The sequence below is a fragment of the Pseudopodoces humilis genome, chromosome 3 (assembly GCF_049639895.1).
Source record: "Pseudopodoces humilis isolate 2021_Gansu_Grassland_sample_001 chromosome 3, ASM4963989v1, whole genome shotgun sequence".
NCBI lineage: Eukaryota > Metazoa > Chordata > Aves > Passeriformes > Paridae > Pseudopodoces > Pseudopodoces humilis.
Window position 1 is genome coordinate 28,622,610 of NC_142202.1, and position 23,437 is coordinate 28,646,046.

General features: G+C 41.6%; 1 protein-coding gene across 2 annotated transcripts in view; it reads left to right on the forward strand.

Moving 5' to 3' along the window:
* The window catches only part of PLB1 (phospholipase B1), an 89,977-nt gene that overhangs the window by 54,936 nt on the left and 11,604 nt on the right, over window positions 1-23,437 (forward strand). For both annotated transcript variants that reach the window (XM_088052877.1, XM_014261369.2), the window contains 10 exons: window positions 336-440; window positions 2,121-2,216; window positions 3,320-3,391; window positions 12,743-12,814; window positions 14,991-15,051; window positions 15,721-15,779; window positions 18,265-18,323; window positions 19,761-19,804; window positions 20,984-21,083; window positions 23,112-23,163. In XM_088052877.1, coding sequence (XP_087909003.1) covers window positions 336-440; window positions 2,121-2,216; window positions 3,320-3,391; window positions 12,743-12,814; window positions 14,991-15,051; window positions 15,721-15,779; window positions 18,265-18,323; window positions 19,761-19,804; window positions 20,984-21,083; window positions 23,112-23,163 — 720 coding nt within the window. The remainder of the gene's footprint in view (window positions 1-335; window positions 441-2,120; window positions 2,217-3,319; window positions 3,392-12,742; window positions 12,815-14,990; window positions 15,052-15,720; window positions 15,780-18,264; window positions 18,324-19,760; window positions 19,805-20,983; window positions 21,084-23,111; window positions 23,164-23,437) is intronic.

Here is a 23,437-nt window from a genome sequence, read left to right on the forward strand (position 1 = left end):
ACCCAAACTATGAACCCAGCAGGAGCTCATTTGATGCTATCCAAACATATCATGTGACCAAAACTAGCAGAAGAGGTCTTCAAAAAAATTGTTTCCTAGTAGAGGTTAATCAGTGGGAGTTTAGTCAACAAAACCCTTACAAACAGTTTCAGTATTGTGTTCCAGCCTTCTCAGCCCCTTTGAAGAATCTCAGCCCTCATTTGCCAGTGTCTGTGGCTATTTAAGTTCAAAAGTAAAACCTCCTTTTGATTCCAGGGCTTTCAGAAAACCCAAACAAAGAATGTAGTTATGATGCAGAGATGTTGAAGTATGGCTGTTTGGTTTTTTTCTTGCAGCTTGGCATTCAGAGACTGATAGAGTCTGGCAGATATGACAATCATGAAAATTTCACAGTGGTCATCCAGCCTTTCCTCCAAAATTTGGAGACTCCTCTTGATCAGGTATGATATAAAGGTGATTTCTTCATTTAAAGGACTAATGATGTGTATCTTACCTATAGAGGCTATATTCAAAATAGTTTCACTTTGTTCAGTGCTTTTCTTATGAGAAGATGCTGCTTTTTGATACAGTACAACGTATTTCTTCATGTAGTGAGCAGTTCTTAGTTTTGCGTATTGTTCTGTCAATATCAATTGCTGTTTTGGAAAATGAGTCAAAACCTGATTTAAGAAGTTTGTTTGTGTATGATTTTTAAAGTACATAAATGTTTTTCTTCCTGAAAATACAACATGATTAATAAAAGACCAAGTTATTAAGTTAAGTTACACTCCTTAAAGCAACATAACTTCATTGCTCAGTGGAGAGTATGACATTAGCTCCTCTTTATGCCACATAACTCATTTTTCTGTGTCTGACAGACTAGGAAGTTTACCTATGATCTCATGGAAGTAGTTTTATGTCATTTATATGTATATGTTTATGTATATTTTAGATCCTTGAATGGCAAGTTCCAGTAAGCTGTATGTCTAGGAAAAGACTCAAACTTCCCTAAAGCTGAAACTATTTTCATATGTACCTGGAGCTAAGAGGAGCAAAATATTCAGCAGGGATTGCTCTGACATAATTGGACTGGACTGATTCTGAAAACGTTCACAATAGCTGGTGAAAGTTTGAAAAGTCAAGATGTTGCAACAGACAAATTTGGAAAACTGGCTGAAAGCTTCAAAGGCTTTTTGTTTTGTTTGTGTGTGAAACTGGTGCCCATGAAAAGTCATCCCTAGGGGTTTTGGTACTGAGGGTAGGGAACACAGAAAATAAAACAGAAGAAGCAAAATATTTCTGAACTTTTCTTTTTGTAATGTCACAAGCATTAGTTCAGATTTTAAGAAGTTCAGGATGCACTTTTAATTTTTTATCTCACACAAAATTCAGATGTTCCTGAATTGAAAGTTCTGTCTCTAAACACGGCAAAAGATATGATGCAGGTTTTGGTAGTAGTCCTCTAAAAAGCAAGCCCAAGCACACTGAAAAAAAGCCTGCTCAAGTTTTGAGGAAGAATTGCTCTAACAAAAAAAAGTTGTTTCAGTCATGTGTGACCCTAATCTCCGAATTCATGTGACACACAAGTTACTTAAATTTCCAAACTCCATTTCCTCCAGATCCTCCAGTGCCTGTACTAACCGTGTATTACAGTACAGCTTTGTTCAGAAAAAGGATTGCTTTGGTGTGCACGGTCAGTTGGGCTGCCTTCCATCAAACACTTACTTGCTTCTTGATCCTTTCAAAACTCACAGCAGTAGGTACTGTAGAGTATAATGTTGCCTGTGGTTCTAGTTCTAATGACAACTGGAACCAGGGAGAGGAACTCATCCTTATAGCAGAACCTGAAGAGGAACCTGAACAGGAACTGTACCCATAATTGAAAATGGTGGTTTTGCTGCTTCTGGATGGATCTCCCCATGGAGGCACATAATCATCTCTAGCTAAGTGTTTCTGGTAGTTCATAGGTCTGCTTAAGTACAGTTTGTATTGCCAGATAATCAGGAAACTTTCTGCAATGGAGCAGGGAGAACAAGTAACATGAATCTCTCTTTACTGGTTCTGATGTGGCCTTAGCAACTCCAGATTGGAAGTGTGGGGATTTTTCTACACTCAGATGTAATTTATGTTTTTATTTGTAGGATGGGAATCTAGATGTCTCCTACTTTGCACCTGACTGCTTCCATCCAAGCCAAAAAGGCCATTCTCAGCTTGCCAGGGCTCTGTGGAATGCTGTGGTAAGGTGACAGGCTCTGCATATAATGAGAACTTCACCTAGACCTGACTACCATTAAAATATCTCTGTAATAAGCATTTCAATTAAGGCCTGAATAACACTGGACTGTGTGTTCGTCTCTCCTTAACTAGTTAAATACCTTCTGGCTTTGGCGCTGCCCTCTGACTAGAATCTCTTGGTTCTTAAAGTGTGTGGTGAGGGGAGGTGTGCTGCATGGGCACGATCAGTCATTTTGTGACTTAAATTGAGCAACTTAAAGTTTTCTTCATCCATTTTTATGCAAGGCAGGATAGTATTTAATAAGGATGATGTTTCTATGGATTGCTATGGGAAACCATCAAATAAAGAATTCTTTTAAATTTGTCAATTCAAAATGGATTAGTTAGAAGTTTGTTTTAAATCCATGTGTTGTTAATGTCTCATTAGGAATTAAAGTTGCTTTAATTCAGTTTAGTTTTACTACTTTTGGAAATTAGTTAAGCTAAATAAAGATGGGTCACTAAAGATTGCTTAAGCAAACCCATTTTACTTAGTGTTGCAATGCAGTAGTACCCAGCAGTCAGAGGCAGTATCTTGGATCCTGGATAGTAACTTCCATATACTTTGGGATAATATTTTAAAAGCTGACATGATTGCTTGCAATCAAGCAGTACCTCTAATTACATTTGGTATTATCTTCTACACATAAACAACCTTTTGTTCGAGATGCCATCATGCAGCTTAGCTATAAAAAATGGAGGGACTCAATGTCTTTTATGCAAGAGAAGAAAGTTTATGACCTTGCCTTCTGGCAAAATTCCAAGGTACTTCATGTGCCTGCCAAAATCCTCCAGGAGTTTAAACTGATCCACTGTAGCTTTCCACTTCCTATTTTAAGCTTCTTTCTAAAGCTGTTCTTTTGTTTTGCGGTTGCCATTTTCTTTCTGAGAAGTATATGCATTTCAGCCTTGGATATAAATCTATGTCTGTAAATACAGGCACCTTTGTATAGATTTGAAAGGTATATTTATGTCAGAGTTTCTTTAATTAGAATTGAATTAGAATGTGAAATTCAAGATGAGCTGACATGGTTAAAAAAATAGGTTCTTTTGTCTTTGTTTCTAGTTACAGCCTGTAGGCCAGAAAGCAGACTCATTTGATTTCTCAGCTGACATCGTCCTTGGCTGTCCAGCTCAGGTAAATATATCCACATTTTGGAAGTTCTCTGTCAGGAGGCTGTACTGCTTGTGCTTGCTGCAGAGAGCAGGGATTTGGTATATCTGGAATAAGTACTTAAAGCTTTATTCTCTGTTTACCTCTGAGTGAGCAGGTGTTCTCATCTACCTGCACTGGTGTCCCATAGCCATTTTGCTATGTTGTGAATACTGATTGACAACATGCTGATTTGTGTGTTTGCAGTTGCAGCAGAGGTTGTTTTTTGTTGTTTGTGAAGTACAGAAGCAGCTCAAGCAGCAAACAACAGAATATGCTGCATTAACTTTCCCATCAGAATCAGTGAGGTTTGGGAACCACAGCAGCTTTGAAAACCCAGAATCTTTCGTCTCTTGCATTAGTGGCAGGTTGGTTTACCTGGCCTGATCCATAATAGGAATACTTCAGACTCTTTGGAAGCTGCTTCTGCAGTTACAAAACAAGCTGCTGAACTTGCAGAACAGTGGCTAGGTACCAGCAAGTGGAAATGACTGATGCAGGCAGCAGCAATTGGGAACAATTGGCTCCCTTTCTTCAGCAGTTATTCTCAGAGGGGACAGTGTTTGCGGGGCCTAGGTATGGCTTTATGTTTTTCCCTTGGAGCCATTTAGGGCTGGACGGAGTTGACACACAAGCATACCCCCTTACCCAGGTAGTCAATTGGAAAGGACCAGATATTTGTCAGGTTTTGGGATCTTTGATCAGCACCAGCAGCTTCTCATTGAGCTTAGCTCAGGATGAATTTGAGAAGTGCTGGAAGATGGGCGGAGTCGGCTCTGAAAGAGGACAATTTAGAAAGTTAAATAGAGCCTTACAGAGCTTCTCAATGGGAGACATGACCTCTGTCTCTCCCCACTGCTGATCAAGGACCCACTTGACGGTACCATGGGTCCTTTCTACAATTGATTGTCCCATGGGATTGAAGGGTATACCTGTGGTGTGCTTCACATCCCACTGGTTGAGAAAGTCTTTTAGTTTGTGGGAGGTGTAAGCAGGGCTTGTTGTTGTTGTCTGTTTTTATTTGTTCGAGGACTCCTATGGTGGCAAACACAAAGAGAATATGCCAGATGGTGTAATTGGCATTTTCTCCTGAGTGGGCTGAAGCAAACACTGCACCTGAGAGTGCAGTGTTTGCACTCTGACACAGGGATATATTTCAACATCCCAAAAGATGGGAAGTGTGTCACATCAGTTTGCCAAAGTTGGCAGCTGTTTAGGCCCTGGGGGTTGACCCCAGAACCTAGAGATGGTACTGGTAGTTTGGACAGTTGGGGAAAGTGGTGACAATTGACCACGCTTGCTCTTTGGACAATTGGAACATTCTTATTAATGCTGGTACATTCTGGTGGTAAAATTCATGGGGTATCTTTGCTTGGGCAAAGATATCTGGTAGGTTGGTAGTTTCACAAAACATGGCTAGGGTGTCCATTCTCCTGTTCCTCTCCGTGATGGCACCTGGGAGGTCGGTGTGAGACCTGACATGCATAATATGAAATGGTTGCTTTCTGTGGGAGATAAGGTAGATTAGTTTAGAAAGTAAGTGGTATAAATTTGGATTGGAGACCTCTGTTAGAAAAGAATGTTCTGCTCTCATAGCTACTCCAGTGACATAGGACAAATCTGTCATCAAATTGAAAGGTTCTTGGAAATTTTCAAAAGCTCTGACAATGGCTGCTAACTCAGCAATTTGTGGGGATTCTACCACCACGTGGACATCAGACTCCCACTTCTGTGTCCTGGGATCCCTCCAAGTCATCACTGACTTGTGGGATGCCCCTGAACCATCGGTAAAAATTGTCAGTGTCTTGAGAGGTTTTCTACTTTGCATTAATTTGGGGACCAGATTGAAAGCTGAATTAAACAATTTATGGCTTGGCAAATGGATTGAAATTTCGCCTGGGTAGCTATCAAAAGTGAACTGGAGGCTCCCATTGGTCTGGAGCAAGTGCTCCAGATTCCCAGTAGTTGATGGTAGAAAGACGCATGTGAACTCACTACCCGCAGGAGAGCAGAGGCGAGCCCTAGCCCTTTTAATTAAGTCGCCTATCAGCTCTTGACCAATAGTGATTGTCTTTGTAGGTTGATTGTGGGAAAAGATCCATTCTAAAATGATTAGGAGATCTTTCATCTGGGTGTCCCACTGAAAAATAAAAGCATGAAACCGTGGGGCTTTACCTAGGACTGCCATCTGGAAGGGCAGGCTTGGCTTGAAGTGATGTGCTTGCTGCTAGGATAGGGCCTCCTAAATCTTGGAGATGGACACTCAGGTCTTGGGCATGAGGGCCCACTGCTGCGAAGAAGGTTGAACAATGGCATGAGGACCTCCATCGTTATCCCCAGCACACGCATAGGGGACACACACAGTTGATGGACCTGCAGAGTTGGTGGAGATACCACAGGGTCTTCGGGTCATCCCGGTTGGAGAGCTGCTGGGGTATGACAGTCTGCTCACAGATCTGAAGTCCGATGTAGGTCTGGGGGCAGGTGTACTGGATCTTGTCTTGCGAATCTAGAAGCCTGCCTCTTTGATGTTTTGGATGGTCTTCCTTAGTGTGGCATCTAGGTAAGCCTTTTGCGGTGCACATACAAAGATGTTATCCATATAATGGTATATAAGTGCCTCAGGGAAAAGTCTCCTCACCAGGAATAGGATGTAGGTGACATACTACTGGTATATAGATGGAGAGCTTTTCATTCCTTGTGGAAGGACCAGCCAGTGGTATCTTTTAAGAGGGGCCTGTCTGTTTGGAGAAGGGACAGAGAAGGCAAACCTGGGGGCATCTTGGGGATGGACTGGAATGTTGAAGAAGTAGTCCTTGATGTCAATCACTGCTATCTTCTGGGGCAGCATTGTGGGTGAGGGCAAGCCAGGTTGCAGAGACCCCATGTCCTCAATGGCCTCGTTGACCTTGTGGAGGTCATGGAGGAGCCTCCACCTATCCTTGCTGGGATTTTTCAGGACAAAGATAGGGGAATTTCAAGAGCTGTTGGTCTCAATGATGTGGCCCTTGGCAAGTTGCTCCTCCATGAGGGCTTCCAAAGAGCACAATTTTTTTATCGGAAAGGGGCCACTGGTCAACCCACACTGGATGGTCTTGTTTCCAGGTGAGTTGAGGAGCAGTAGGGTTTGTGTGCTTTACAGTAGCTCTTACTAAAAATTCCTACAGGGAATGTGCATGGAAGTCCCCCATTGGGACAACAGGTCTCTGCCCCACAAGGTGATAGGGGCCCTCACCACAAATGGCTGGATGGTTGCAGTTTTGCCCTCGGGACTTTCAACAACAACATTGTGCATGCTATGCATAGAAACTGCAACATCCCCAATGCCTGAGATCATACCAGCCACAGGCTGCAATTCCCAGGTGAATGGCCATGATAGTGACATCTGCCCCAGGGTCTATCATCCCTAGACGGGAGAATTTTTCCCCATGACAGAACAGGCCACACTCTAAGATGGGTTTATTGTTGCCCACAATCTGTGTCCACATCATGGTGGGATTGAGAGGGACTCATTTTGGGTATTCAGGAGGCAGTAAAAATGCTTGAGCAGTAGGCTGACCCTGGGGAAGTTGGTATGGTGGATCAACACAGGAGATAGTGGCAAAAATCTTGTCCCCTGGAGTCACAGTCACAATTTCTGGTAAAATGTTTATTTGTCCTGGCTCATTGATGGAGTCCCCACCAACTAAAATGTCTTGAGGGCTATCGTGTGGCGCAAGTTTCCCTGTTGGAATTTTATAAATATCTTCATCGAGAAAGTCAATGGACAATGTGCTCGCCAGCTGGTGCCAGGTTCCCACCTGAACCTTTGAGCATGTGGGATCTGTTTCATATGTGGAGGAACCTCTGGAACTGATGTTTGCTTCTCCTGGTGTTCCAGAACGGTGGACAGAGCCGGCCAGGACAGCATTCCATTTGTTGTTGTAGCGCAGGGCTGTCCCATGCTCTGCTGGAAGTTTCCTGAGTGCTGCTGGTAAGGCGATTGTCCCTTGGACCACTGATAGTTCTTACAATTGTCCTATGGGGCCATCCATTCTGGGCAGTCTTTTAAAAAATGTCCTAATTCACTGCAGCAGAAACGTGTGCCTTTGTCTTTTTGGGAAACTGCAGTGAAGGCTCCTGCCACCCTGTTGACAATGCCTTTGGTAACTGCCTGTGCCACAGTATTTTTGGTGGAGGAATGCTTGGTGCAGGTCTTCACCATTTGTTTCATTTGTTCCTTGACAAGGGGTAGAGCCCTTAGGATTGTTATGCATTGCGTGTTAGCATTTGCGAGAGCAATTTTGTTCAGAACCTCTTTTCAACTTTCAGGACTTTCTAATTGTTCTTCCAGGGCCACTTGTAATAGGTCTACAAATTTTGTAAATGTTTCATCAACCCCTTGCTTGATGTTAATGAAGTGCTGTGTTGGTATGGTATCATCGGGGATGAGGGGCAAAGATGTTTTGGCTGTGGTGGCTGTGTCCTGCAATGCAGCTTCTGGTATAACATTCACTTGATCAGTTGGTTTTTGAAAGTCACCTTCTGCTAACTGCTCAATAGACAAACTGGGTCTATTGGCAACTTTTGAATAAGTGTCTGATAAGTACTTTAAGTGTTTTTTCCACTGCCTTTCTCACAGAATATATTTGGCTGGGGAAAGGAGACAGTTCATAGTATTTTTGATGTTGTGAGGGACCAATGTGTGTGAGGAGGAGGTGGCTTTGATCAAGTTTTTGAAAAAGTGGGATCCCTGGCCATGTTCATTTGCCACCTTAACTCGTTCTTTAATTTCCCCATAGGGCATGCGCTCACAGGAATTGTTGGCTGTTGGCCTTCTCCTCCATTTGTAAACAACTGGGAAAGCAGAGATCTTATTTGCCAGTTCCCACTCTTCCTCCTGGGTGGTCTCCCTTTGAGTCTTGGCCCAGCAGTCCTCAGACTGGGTGTTTGAGTCTGAGGACTCTGTGGTCTCATCCTTTCAAAGAGGATGGAGGGTGCTTTACTGGAGCACAGGGTCCTTTTGGATAGACCAGATCTGCCTGATGGCTTGAGGCATTGGAAGTGAAGATGGCTTCCTTCTGGTTTTTGCCATTGCCACTTCCGGTTCCAGTGTTATGAGAACCAGAAGGGGGTTGTGTTGCCGCTGAAGATGAATAGATCACACAGACACAGCTTGAGATGTGGTGAAAGGAAGAGAAAGTTTATTTCTTCTCCCAGGATTTATAGGTTTCTGACCACAGCCAGGGATTGGATGGTCAGGATAACACTTTGCCAACCACACTGGCCATAAGAGATGTCCATCACAAGACGTGTCACAGAAGGAATGTATACATATCTCTATGTTTACAGTTACTGTCCTGGGAAAGTCTTAGAAAACTATGTCAGCAAGCTCAGAAGCTGAGTTTTCAGGGCAACTCTCACCCTTTTTGGTTTTAACAAAAAGAAAAAGAAAAATTAACAAAGAAACTAGCAACATTACAAACAATCGAAAGGAAAAATAATAAGAAAATACAATACTCCATACAATCAGAAGCCTGTAATTTCAGGGTGATATCTCACCCTTTCGTTATTACAAAAAAACCCAACAAAATAAAAGTGAAAACATCAACACCTGCTTGTAGATGACTCCCAATTTGGTCAAGGAGGCAGAATCCATGGCCAAATTGAAAGGTGCCTGGGAAAACTTCTGAAATGCTATGACAGCAGCCCATTATTCTACCAATTGGGCTGATCCAGCCTCATGACTCTCTAAAATCAGCCACTCAGATTCATCCCCCCAGGTAGCAATGGCCTTTCCAGTCTTCCCCGAACTGTCAGTAATGACAAGTGAGTCCTTGCACAGGCCCTGACTATGTTTGGGCCACAAAAAAAGGTCAGTGAAGTTTGCCACTTTCTGTGGCTGACGGGGCAGGAAAAACCCCTTCCAAGACATTCAAGGGATTGGACCATTCATCATTTCATTGGCCAACAATACCTGTGGAATGCAAATCTGGAGTGGTAATGAAAAAACAGTGACATCAATGGAAAGATTAATGTTATAAACTTGACGAGCAGAAACTGCTCGCAGAACCTCCTCCAGCACCTACTGTGCTTCTGGGGTCAGTGTCAGAGGTGACTTTAAATCACAGTCCCCCTTTAACAGACCAAACAAGGGAGACAGTTGTGTCATGGTCAGGCCCATATAGGGACACAACCATGTAAAAATCCATCAATATCTGGACATCATTCATGCAGTGTCTGCACTGAACGCAAAAAATTGCACCTCCTGATGCGGGACTGTTCGTCCCAAAAATTATTTTGACCCTCAAATAATTTCAGGGAGGTTGTAGAGACGAGCAGCAGGAAACTGCTTGCAAACTCCAGAGAGGGCCAGAGCCCCATATCATTGGCAAATACCGGCAAATTTTTGCATACCTTATGGCAAAATCTCCATTGATATCTCTGTGTGGGCTCAGCATTAATGATAGCTGGCACCAGAAAGGCAAATTTCGGTCTGTCATCGGGATGCAAAGGAATTGTAAAAAACAATCCTTCAGATCCACAATGAGGACTGGCCAATCAGCAGGAAGCATGGCAGGTGAAGGCATGCTAGCCTGCAACATCCCCATGCTTTCCATCATAGCATGAACTTTCCGGAGGTACTGTAGCAACCTCCATTTCCCAGACTTCTTCTTGATACAGAAAACAGGAATGTCTCAGGGACTGGTTGAAGGCTCCAGATCACCGTGATCCAACTGTTCCTGCATCAAGTCACTGAGGGTGACTAGTCTATCATGAGAGAGGACAACAGAATCTGAACTTTTTTTACCTTTTTTTTTTTTTTTTTTTTTTGTTGTTGTTGTTGTTGTTGTTGTTGTGGTCTCCCAGGATTTATAGGTTTCTGACCACGGCCAGGGATTGGATGGTCAGGATAACACTTTCCCACTGCACTGGCCGTGAGAGATGTCCATCACAAGACATGTAACAGAAGGAATGTATACATATCTCTATGTTTACAGTTACTGTCCTGGGAAAGTCTTAGGAAATTATGTCAGCAAGCTCAGAAGCTGAGTTTTCAGGGTGACAGGGTTGGACAGCAGGGGAGAAGCCAACAGCAGAAAGGGTGGAGTTTATGGAAGGGGTGGGGTCTGCAAGGGGAAAGGAGTTCCCAACAATAGGGGGAGGTCCTGACGCACTTACACCCACTGACGACACAGGAGGAAAGGAGGAGCAGGATGCAATAGGAAGTGTGGAGAAAGGCAGTGAAGAGGCAGGGAGGTGGCTGTTTTGAGGGTTCAAGGAGGGAAAACATGAACACAGGGGTGACAAAATGGCGGGGCTGGCCACGTTGCCAGCACCATTTTGTGGGTCAGTAACAAGACGTGGGACTGGGTAGAGTGGCATAGGACAGAGGGCAAGGGGAAAGTCCAGGGCAGCATGGTCAGTGCTGTCCTGGCAGGGGGAGAGAGGGGATCAGGAGGCATCAGGGCATTGGCAGCCACCCTGTGCAACACTGCGATGACTGCCTGCTGATCACCCCTCAGCTGGTGAGGTTTTAGGAATACAGGGAGAGGGTAAAAGGGAAGGGGCTTTTACTGAGGACCTGAAACCTCTCCTGAACTTCCCCCAAGTTTTTCAATTGACTTAGCTATAGTATGAAATAAAGGAAAAACTTTGCCATCCATAAATCACCACCCGGTTGAATGTTATATAATTTTATCCCAACATTGTCCCAAAACTCTCCCAAGAAAACAGAATCCCATGCAACATTAGGGAGATATTTAGAGACCCAATGAAAAAATCTCTTTAATTGCCCCTTAGAAAACTTAAATTCTCCTGCAGCAAGGATTTCCACAACTTGGTAATAAAAGTCCATCTGAGAAGGGCTGAGATTAGGACGGCTCAGTTTGTTGCCCATCCTCTGTTCTTTGCTCCCATACCCAACAGCAAAAGGAAAACAGAAAGGAAAAGACCTCAATATAACAACTTAAAATTTTTCTTCAGGCAGCACAAAGCCCACTGGGTCAACAGAACGCTGTTGGGTGTATGGTCAACCAGCCATCAACCAGCCTCCAGAATCTTTGACCTTGCTGTTGTTGGAGGTTTTCACTCGCCCCTCGGAGAGCCTTCATTTGAACATTAAGGGTTCTCCTTGGGGAGCTGGCTAACCTGAAAGTGGTTTGTGTGTTGCAGCTGAAAGCTGCAGGAGATGCTTCTCCAGGGATCCCCTAGTAGAGGTCCCTGTTCGGGTACCAGCTGTCGCAGTCTGGTCAGTGGTCTGGGTGCCACGACTTTCCCAGAGAAGTGTGCTTGGAAGGACTCTCTTGGGCACACAGGCACTCCCTGCCCTGCCAAGAGTGATCTCATCTCTGAGCACTGAAAAGGGCTGTTGAGTGATTGCAGCTCTTCGGGTGACATCCAGGTGACACAGAAGGAGGGACTGGAGCCTTGTGAAGTTTTCCACAAGGAGCTTTTATTCTAGATCCAGGGACATGGAAAACTCCAGCTACTGCGAAGGGGTCAGGGACAAAAACTACAGATAGTCAAAGGGAAGGAGGGGTTTATATAGGAGCATCAGGAGTAGTCAACTGAGAGTTCAGGGGCAGAGTAAAGGGAAGGGACTAATGGGGTACACAGAATTTGCACGGAGTATATAAACTTTGGGCTCTAAGGCATGCTGGGGGTGACTCCTTTTGTTGCTCCATTAAAGAAGGAACTTGTTTAGGAGCTTTCCCTCCAAGGGAGAGTTGTGGATTCTTTCTTAATTGGCCCACTGGCCTCCACAATAGCCTGCCTTCTAATTTTAGTGCTTTTTAAGACTTCTATATTCAGATGCCAGAGTTTCTCTTGATTGAGGTAAGTGAGCCTCCAGGTGAATTTTTTTTGTCTATATGATGTGCATGTCTTCCTGAATGCATGCTGCATTAGTAGGGGACAAAAATAATGATAGAATTTCTACAGCCTCCCTTGGAGGGAAGAATGATCTTTTCAATAAGCAGTCTTTCATCCCCCTGCTGCTGACATAAGATCTGCCCGGTTTTGTCTAGATTCTGCATCAGTGCCTTTTGAAAGGACTAAACATCTAATAAAGTCTAATTTGAAATGTTAGGAGAGGAAAATATTAAACTGTAATCAGCATCTGGAATATGTAATTTTTGTCCTATGGTACTAAACACAAATTTTATGAATTTTAAGGAAGGATCATAGTTTCAAAGTCCATATTCCAATTTTATATTTTAGGCAATTACTTTCTTAGTATGATACCTTGGTGTCACTTGTTATGGTTTGTGCCATGTGCCTATTGCCTTGTTTCTCTTATTTCTCTTATTTTAAGATAACGATTAAGAAAGAGCATTTTGTTTCCTCTTTCTCCAGAACAGTCCCTTCCTGGGAACGTACAGGAATAGTAACTACACACCTGTGGGGCCCACTAGAGAGCCAATAGAGGTAATTGTTGCACCTTTTGCTGCATTTTAGGTCAACTACGTGAAGCTGCATCTCGTCTCATAGCACATCATCCTGAATTTATAGATTACGTAAACTAATACAGGTTTTTGGAAAGGAATTCTGCCTTGCATTGCACTTTTCATTGTGAAAAAAAATGTTTTCCTAAATGCCAAACAAAATTAATTATATTACTGGTGCAATTGTATTAAAACTGTAGCCAAAGTAAGAAAACTAGAATGCATAATTAATTCAGATAGCAAGTTCCTCACAGTATTGAGAAGCTATCTTAGAATCCTGACCCCCAAATAATCTGAGGAAGGTTTAGGTATTCTGCTCTGGAGGCACTGTTCTTCTTACATTCAAGTAAGCTTAACCTGTAGAAAGCAGTCACCTTTACATATTGGATTTGTGACTCTATATAAAGGTGATAAGAGTCCCATTTCAAAGGGACTTAATTTCCACCATGACTGAGCAACTATCATGATGCATGTTAAATAAACTGCAGAAACAGATATTGTGTGTAGAACTTGAAGAAATGGAGTGGTTATTTGCTTGGCAGTCAAAACAGACTGGCATGGGGGTGCTCATGACTAACCCAATTATCAAAATCTTTGTGTGCCAAAGAACAGCAATTTTTGTCTTAGCAAGTCATAGTTTGCAGTACTTAAAGGGTATTTTTATCTGTAGAGCTAGAGTTATACTTTTAATATGTAATTCTTGGACTTCCACTGAATCACAACAGCTTTTGAAATGATAAAGGAAAGTAGAGAGAGTAAAGCAACACTTTCTGATCTAAAAATAAGCCTATCTGTCCTTTCTAGCCTCTGCAACCAGACTTCAGTGGTTGATAGTGGAGTCTATCACAACATTTTTTTACAAGAACAGATGAATTTGTTGTGTTGTTTTTAACAGCAACCATGCTTCCTGAAGACCACTGGTCCATGTAGTTTTACTCTGGTAGAATTGTGCAGTCACAGAATAATTGAGGTTGGAAGGGACCTCTAAGACATCCCTAGCCTGACCTCCTGCTTCTAGCAGGGCTGGCCCTTCAATCAGCTAACACAGTTGTCATTGCTCTTGCAAGGGCTGGCCACTGTAAAAATTTTAGATTTTCCCTTGCTGCCTTCTTGGCTAATATGATTGCTTGTTACCAAAAAGCAGGGGGAGACATTCATCAGCTCTCTCTGCTGGTGAACTAAGGTGTTCTGCAATATGTATTTGATTCAATATCTTCAATAGGGGGAATATACATAATAACTATTATGTCATCTAAAAATGCATGGTAAAGTACACATATTTAGAGCCCGACAGCTTTCTTTCCTGGTACCTTTAAAGCTTTGAAATTTTTTCAAATTTTATATTCAGTAAAAGCAAGCCATTTTTGAAAGTTTCTTGGGAAAGAATAGGTTCCTGGCAAGGTACATGGGGAATGATAATATAATAATAGAATATGTAAAGTTGTTCCAATGCTTGGTCACCTTTTCAGTGAAGAAATTTTTTTCTAATATCCAATCTGAACCTTCCCTGGTGCAACTTGAGTCCATTCCCCCTTGTTCCTTCACCAGTTACCTGGGAGAAGAAACAGACTCCTGCCTTGTCACATCTCCTTTCATGCAGTGGTAGAGTGATAAGGTCGCCCCTGCGCCACCTTTTCTCCAGACTAAACAATCCCCAGCTCCTTCAGTGGCTTCTCATAGGACTTGCGTTCAAACCCTTCACCAGTTAATATAATAATACATTAATAATATAATACATTAATATAACATTACTTTGCAGGGGATTTTATTGTTGATTTTTATTTGCTTTTACATCTGATATCTTTTGAGACAGAGTAAGACTTCATACCTGGAGACCCCACCTTGTAGGTCATGGACAAAATTTCTAGGCAGTGGAGAGAGAAAAAATAATTATCCTTATGGAACTTTGTAATAAGCAGTATTTCAAGATGAAATGTTTTGCCTTTGGAAAAGTTTTATGCTTTAGCTAGAAAATGTCACCAGAAGTAATTATTGTTTGGATAGTATTCCACAAAGAGGTGTAAAAGAATGTTGAACTACACAGGCACCAAACTAGAATCTATGTTTTAACTTGGTTTTGCACTTCACAGTACAACTAAACCATTTATGAATTATCTTTTAGCTACAAGATGAAACAATTTTGTAACTTCTCATTTCAGAATTGGGGCAGTGAACTGTCATGTCCTGGTCATACTCCATCTAGTCGTGTCCCAACATCAGGTGAGAAAGAACTCCTAACCTAAAATCACACACGGGAAATATTTCATCTTTTGTTTCTAAAAACAATAAGATGTTGAAATTGCACAACCTAGATGGAAAGTAAACAATAAAACCTGATATATTTAGCAGCAGGGGAAAAAGTCTGTCTTGCCATTCACAGTAAGTTCTGCATGACAGCAAGTATATCTCTGTGGATAAATGGGATCACATTTATTGTATGAATATATGATATACATCATTCATCATACAGCAACATGGCAGATTAAAACTGCCCAGGAGGGTTAGTGACTAAACAGTGCATTGTAAGTGTTGTGTGTAGTTTGAAGATTTTACAGGGAGATTTTTAACAGGAAATACTGATCTATGACCCAAACCTGTAAGACAATTAAAAGAAATTGAATATATACATCTGTAAATATATCTAGTCTGCTTTCATTTTTTTACCTAAGGTGTTTTAAGTTCCATTTCTTTGCGTGCTAGTGTATTACACTGTGGCAAGCAAAGGCAAGAAGTTAAACATTTCGCCTAGATGATGCACAGAACATGAGGGTTTTTCTACCTTAAAAGTCTGCAAAAATGCCATCAGATTAGTAACTAAGGCTTGCATATTTATTCTATTAAACAGTATTTTGTCAGTAATCCTGCTTTTATTCTCCTACTGCTTTTTAGTACATGAGCTACGGCCTGCTGACATCAGAGCCATAGGAGCACTTGGAGATTCCCTGACTGTGAGTACTGCTGTATTCCCACATTTAGAATGAGAAAAGCAGTTGTTGATTTCTACCCAGATGTTGTCATATCAGGCATCATCAGATAGAAAGCAAATTGCTTTGGCTTGGCAAAGCAAAACTCATCTACCTGGTTCCCTTTGCAAAGAAATAGCCTGAAGGAATATGAGTTACATTGGCAATTGTGTCATCCAGTAATGAATAGTTCAGGCCAGGACAGAAATGGGATCCCATTCTCTATTGCATACAGTTTATTCAAGAGTTTTCGAAATGGGAATTGGCTGTTTTATAGGAATAGTCTTTTCTGACATGGAAAAAAAAGAAGCAAAAGCAGTTGATATTTTTGATGCAAGAGACATTTTTCTGAAAACTCCCAGGGAAATAATTGATGGCAAAATGAAGTGCTTCCCACTTGAGATAATTCTGATACTTCTATATTTCGGAGTTTTGCTTTCAGATTTTGTTTCCTGGGTTAGGTATCTTCCAGTTAAAGCTCTGATGTATTTCAAGTACTAAGAAATGGAAGTTTAAAACAAAAAGTAGGCACAAAAAGGAAAAAAAAAAAAAAAACCCAGAGAAGAATAGCAGGGAACACTGCAGATCTACACTGAAGTTTTCTGAGAAAAAGTTCTAGAATTACACAGCCCTACAGAATTGTTCTGGCATGAGATGAAAGGAAACATTTGTGTCAACAGTTCCCATGAAGTTTAACTCCTGAACTAAACCAGTGTTCATTCTAGCAGCTTCTGTTCCTGTTGAGTTCAGAGGGACTTGGAGGATCTGAAGCTCTTCAGTGGTCAGGCTTATCTTATAGTCAGGTGTGCATGTCCTCATTATGCATCATGCACCTTCTCATTAGCTCTGAAACTAATTTTGCTTGACCTGATGTAATCCTGCCTTTCCTCCTGCTGCAAAGCTTTGAGTTTTTCTTAGAAGAAATCAATAAAGCACTATAAGTCTCCCTCCTATCCATTGCCATGACTCTTAAAATTAATTGCTTTATTTCCTCCCCCACATCAAATGCTAGGTATGTGCACTAGCACATATCTCTTATTTAAAAAATATTAGTACTTTTAATATATGAAATATCTCAGAAAGCCCTAGTCATAGGGGTCAGATTATGATGCTTATGGTCTCTGTCTCAGGAGCTGAGCAAGGCAGGTTCTCATAATGCCGTTATTCATGTAGTTCCTACCGCTTGCCACTGCCACAGCAAGGTGTGTTTGGGGGTTTTATTAAGTGATTTATTTGGAGGGCCAGAAAAACTGGCATAGTATTTCCCACATGTGTACACATACATCTCCCACAGCAGCCATGCATGCTTCGTACATCATAAGCATCCTTGGCACAGGGGGTCTGTAGCAGCAAAGTTGGCCAAGGCATGGATTTTCCTCCTGATACTCCTCACAAGATCCCTGAATGCAGTCAGTTTTTATGCCTGAATTGATACCATGGCTTTTTGATTAATTAAAATTAGATGAGACCATTAAAAAACTGTAAAGCTGCAGAAGAATACTCCTTCTCATGCTTGCTGCCCTGAATGCGAGGCAGAGTGCTGACCTTGCTAGAGGTCTGTCCCCATCCTGTGAGCTACTCAAATTCAGGACAGAGGTCTTTGTTTTGATGGCTTTATGTATTTATTTAATTTTGAAGGATTCAAAAGTTCACGGTGCAGGAAGAAAGGATGCCTCAATCTAGATACAGTTGGAGATTAATGAAACATTGAGCAATTTAGTCATGTCACTAGTTAGAATTCATCTGACTTCTCTAGCACCAATGCACAGTGAAAGCAATAGACACACCAACATGCTTATCTATACTGGCAAAAAAAATCCTGTCTACACCTCATCAAGTCTGTTTGTTAAGTAGCAGACTGGATCCAGGAGAGGAAAAATGGATTGTACACCAAAGATTTGTTTTCTTGGCAGATTAAAAAGCAGCTCCTCTGATTTATGTACAGCTAAAGCTGGAGATTTTTCATCAGTGTTTGGGGTTTTTTTCCTGGATTATTAAGTCTTGCAAAATCATCTTTCTTCAGGAAATGCCAGGATGAAGCATTTTCCATCAGAAAAAAATTCAAACAAATACAAAGCTGTTGATGTTAATCTGGGTCCCATTGGGTTGCTAAAACAGTATGAGCAGCCGCTTTAAAGTCTTTTGTCCTTGACCTTACAATCTGATGTCCTCTGGCTGGATTATATCTCCTCTGATGCTCCATGGTCTACTATCTAGATGAGTTCCTTTTGCATATGAGAAGAAGCATGGGAAAATTGAAGTGTGGGAGATGCAGGGCTACCCACAGGCCAGGGTGTGGTGGTGAATAAGGACAAAGACCACTTATGCTAAAACTGGGATATTGAAAAAGCTTGGCTGAATGCAGAGTAATGTTACTAGAATACTTCAATACATGATGTTTATCTTACCTAAATTTGTAGGGCTTTATTTTCTTTTAGTATCTTATCAACTGTATTTCCATCTTTTCCAGACTGCAGTAGGAGCCAAAGTACTAGACCTACAAACAGACTGGAAGGGACTTTCCTGGAGGTAAGTGAAAATGCTGGTTTGTTTTTTTTTTAGTTTTTCTGTCCACACAGTTAAAAGTGCGGGTCACCTGGTTGTGTAGTTACATCTTTGTATATGTAAATTTAGAGGAAGGATGCTGACAGCTGTCAACCTGAAAATTAAGCCTTCTGATAATGTTTTCATAGTTTTAGTTACTTTCCTATGAGACTGTGGTAAACATAAGTTGTTTACATATTCCTTCTAAGAAATGTCTTTTGATGGACATTTTGCATGACCAGTGTGCTTGGGAAGGTGGTAACTTAATTATACAATCCCTGTTCATTCTCAAGAATCTATAAATACTGGAGTCAGAAAATAAAGTCACAGGTCTTTGTTCTAACGCTGAAAGTAGTAGTGTGAATCATTTTGTGTCCTTTAGCGACAGACAGCAAGTATTGCTTGTTAAGGATTGGAGGAGTCAGGACTGGAAGAGGAGTGATTCCTGTGGATGGGTTGTATATGTTTTTGTGGGCTTTTTCTTGCCTCTTTTCTTCTTTTCTTTTTCTTGTGTGTCTGTGTTAACCCAATCTAATTGCTACAAGCATGGTCCCATGTCACAGTACCTTTTAGCCTTTTCCTAGTCTCTCTGGAACTTATTCAAAGTGTTGCTGTGCTTATCTACTGCAGTGTCTAATGCTAGAAGGTCTGAGTGAGTGTGGATTGGCATGAACATGGCAAAAGCACTGCATACATACTCAGTGAAGATGTTCCAAACACCTTTGCTGTTGCAAAGTGGGCAAGCACTGCACATCAGAGAGTGTGAAGGTCAATATCCATGTTAGAGTGGAAGGAAACTGCCTGCTCCCTATGGGCAGACATACAGTTGATAAGTGTGTGCATCTATACGTTGTCCTCTTTGCTCTTTCTACAGCCCTTTGCTTGTGTCTGCAGGCATGAATATTTTCAGAAGGGGCTGCCACAAGTGGTGTAAGTTTATTGGCTCTGCACACAGACAAGTTCTGAACAGTAGAGGCAGAGGCTGTATGCAATCAGCATTGCAGAATTGCAAATAGGTAGTTTATGAATATTTAATGCAATCTCTGCCATACATAACTGTGCACAAATGTAGTTTCATCAAGGTAACGTGGAGCAACTTTAGTGAGGAAATATGCCTTTCTGTGATAGGTATCCCAGCATGTCCATATGAAAAATCAGTTCTCCCAATATGGTCTGTTCCCAGCCTGAAGGCATAGTATCTATCTATCTTAGTGCTGCCCTGATTTATTTAATGCAAGTTATATTTTCACTACTTTCCCTGAATTCCTGTGGTTTGTCTCTTTAGTCCTATTTGAAGCAAGTATTTTGGAGTGTATGTGTGTGTGTTTTTCTTCTTGGACTGCTACAACAACATATGGTGACAATAAGACAGATGGCTGCAGGATTAACCCCACTGGGTGATTTTATTCTTTCTCTTTGTAGTATTGGAGGTGATGCGATCCTGGAGATCCAGGCTACTTTACCCAGTGAGTATCCTAGAAAAGCAAAAGTTGGGTTTTACACTGAAAGTCGTTTAAGTGGATGCTAGGAAGCATCTGGAAATGCTCATTCTTTCCTTGAAAATGGTGGGGATGTCTATCTTTTGTGGGTATAAGTAGTTCATGTGAGTGAGAACTGAAATCCAGACTGACCTGGTTAGCTGTAAAATTAATTCAGCCCCTCCACATCACAGGACCTGCATGTGATTGTATCATCCTTTAGACGAAAAAGAATTAGGAGTAAATGTGCTGAAGGTGACAGGAGTTCATGGCAGACCTGCTCCTCCCTTATTTTGTTTTTTGCTTTCGAGTGGCTAACTGTACTGCCTGTGGACGAATGAAGGGTTATGAAACAAGTAGCACTCAGTCTAACCAGGATTGTTGACAAAGCTATGGTTCTTCCTGATAATGTCAAATTGCTACATAGCAGTAGAAAAAAAAAATCTAGAAGTACTATATATTTTTGCCCTAGTGTTCTGTGCAATTGGGCCTGTAGTTGTCATAGAAACCATTAAGTGGTCAACATGACAATGAATTGGAAGGCACTTGGTTTACAATGGCTGCTCTATTTGTATGTGATCTATGCTGTGGAGCAGTTTGACAGTACCTGACATTGTTAGTAATAAAATCTGATGTGTTTTGCCTTGTACCAGGCATATCACTGTGTTTGAAGAAAAATAGAAGGCGCAATTCATTTATGCATTATAAATGAGATTCTATAAAGAGGTTTCAGACAGCACTACAGACATAGTAACAATAACTGTTACAGTTTACAGACATCATGCTTCCCCACTGTAAGTTTCAGTGAAATCTAGAAAAATGAAAAAAATATACTTCTCTGCCATAAGTATTATTATCTAGCTGGAGGAGTGAGAAGTAGAGGGCCATATTCAGGGAACACTTAAATTCAAGACTGGTGGATTCCCAAGATCCACCTATGCATCACCTGGGCCACTCCTCAGGCCCTTGGAGAGAAATCATTGCAGTGATGAAATTTGGACAGTAACTAGAGTCTTCAAAGTAGGTGTGTCTCTTGCTACTGTAAAGTCGTAGCGGAAAACACAGGTCCGTATTCTCACCACTCAATTGGCTCCTGCTTCTGCAGGGGGGCAATGCTGCTGGCTGTAATGTTGTAAATGGTTAAACACTGTGGCTTTTCTTTTTAAGACATCTTGAAGAAATTCAATCCAAACCTCTTTGGCTTCTCCACTGGCAGTTCTAAGGAAACAGCTGGATTCAACGTTGCAGAGAGAAATGCCACAGCACGGTAAGGACAATCCCAAACAAGAAAGGCGAAGGAGTGACAGTAACCTACTTTTGTGATGCATGTCAGGGTTGAGGTAATGCTGATGACCTGCTGGTACTCAGCATGCTTCTGTGATCTGATGTTTTAAATTGTGAATTTCGGGGTTTCATTTTTTTAAATTCAATTCAGTGTTTGGGGGATCTATTTGTTATCTTTTTCTAAATTAGACACAAGCTTCCTTTCTTTATTTGATTGTTGTCCATAATTTTTGAGCCAATGCCTTAGTTATGCATCTAATTCAACCAGTACCTTTTGCTGCCCAGTCTTAATTGTACAGGTCCCTAATTCACTGTCAAGTACTATCTGTAATGAGGAAAACATTCATGAGCATATCTTTTATTCTTTGATTTCTAGAGAATGTCCCTGAAACTAACAAATAGAAGCCCACTGCTACCCTAATGGCATTAAAAATTATCCCTGTTTGCAGTGCAAAATTAAATAAAAAAAAAAAAAAGCATCTGGGAAATAACTCCTTTCTCTTCCTGAAGAAAAACTACTGGTCTATTAACAACCAAAACATGTAAGAATCTGTATGGCTTACACTGTGCCTGCTCCATATTAAAAACGAGATTCACTTAATAAATTATAAAAAGTTTAATATAAAGAAAGACAATTAGGAGACAAAAGAAATAAAGCAAAGGGTTAAAATGGCTGGGTGCCCTGACGGGTTGCCAGGAACACACCTGGTAGCTCGGGAACACTCTTTTTATCCCCTCCTGCTGTGAGGATTTTATGCATATTCAAAACATGTCCCCTCCCTAGTTCCGCCTTCTTAGAATATGCTTTTGCACAGTCTTTATTTTCTGCTGGTCAGCACTATTTTTGCTGGTCATCATTATCCTTGCTGGTCATCATTATTTTTGCTGACCACCATTATTTTGAGTCTGGTTTCCTTTCTTCTGCAAATGGTAAGTATTGATAACAGTCCGGGCCCCTTATCCTTCCTTTGAGGGCAGCTGGGCTTCATATCTTCTGCTGATAACAGTTTGGGCTCTATTGTTCTCCTGATAACAGCTTGTGCCCCACTGTCCTTGCCCTCTGGGGTTTCCTTGCCCTGTACCTAGGAAATTCTTTTAAGCTTAAGACTTGTTAGCAAGAAAAAAGTACATACATAGCTAAAAAGTGTTTAACATATAATATTCATCTGCGAAAGCCAATATCACAATACAAATTTATAATATCCATGAATACTCACAGAATTTGTTTCCAAAGCTTTTTGTAACACCTTTAACAACCATTAAATCTGCTTCAAGAAAGATTTAGGATAACTATCAAAGCCTGTATAGCTACTAAATATTTAATAGATTCCCTGAGCAAAGCTGACTCAGCATGATCAATATGGTTCTAGGAATCCAAATAATGTAACTGCATTTGTATAGCTGCTGGAGAGAGGCAGGGCTTATTAGCTCAAGCTAATTAGCTCAAGTCTTTTTCTAGTGTAGCAGGAGATCATTTTCAGCTGGTGTCTCAGCATGGCTTGTGCTTTGACCCATGGATGTTGCATCCTGTCCAGAGCTGGACCTGGGCTCTCAAGCCTGGCAGTCCCACAATGTAAGCACTCTCTTCCAGCCATAAGACAAGCCATAGGAATTTAAGGCAGATCAGGAAGGCTGGTTAGGTGCCCAGCTTCTGTGTCAGCACCAAACTCCCCCACTAGATTTTTGAAGCGAGTTATGCAACTCAATGTCTCTATGCATCTGGGCATTAGTGGTTTTTTTTCCCAAACAAAACACACTGAGGCCAACTCTGAGATGGGAAGAGCTCCTACCAGTTGCCTGCCGCTTGGCAGCCATTCCAGCTGAAGCCTTTTCAGATCAGATTATTCACTTGTGCAACTTGGTCCTTCAGTGTTTGCTCAGCCTTTTGAGGCATCACTTTCCTTATAATGATTTCTGCTGATCCTGAGATCCCCCTGCAATGAGGAGTGGGAGTCAAGAAGGTGATGTTCTTTTAGAGCACACATCTAAAACCTTCTGTTCTCTCTCCTAGTGACATGCCAGCCCAAGCACGTGCTTTGGTGGAGCTGATGAGAAGCAGCTCGGTAAGTGGGATTTGGGCCACACCTCAGTGTTGCTGTGGTCTCCAGGAGATAACTGTAATTAATGGGATGTTTGAGTCATGAAGAGTGCTCTACTGGTGAAAGAAAAGTCCTTGTCTCTACTGTGCTTTCCAAGATGAATGTCCAAGATTAATTACCCCTAATGTAGGGTGCAGTGCAGCCAGGAGATGTAAGGATGGTAAGTGAGGAACAGGAAAAATCTGAAGGCTCTGGTGAGATCACAGAATTGCTTTGTTAGCAGCAACCTTCAAAGTGA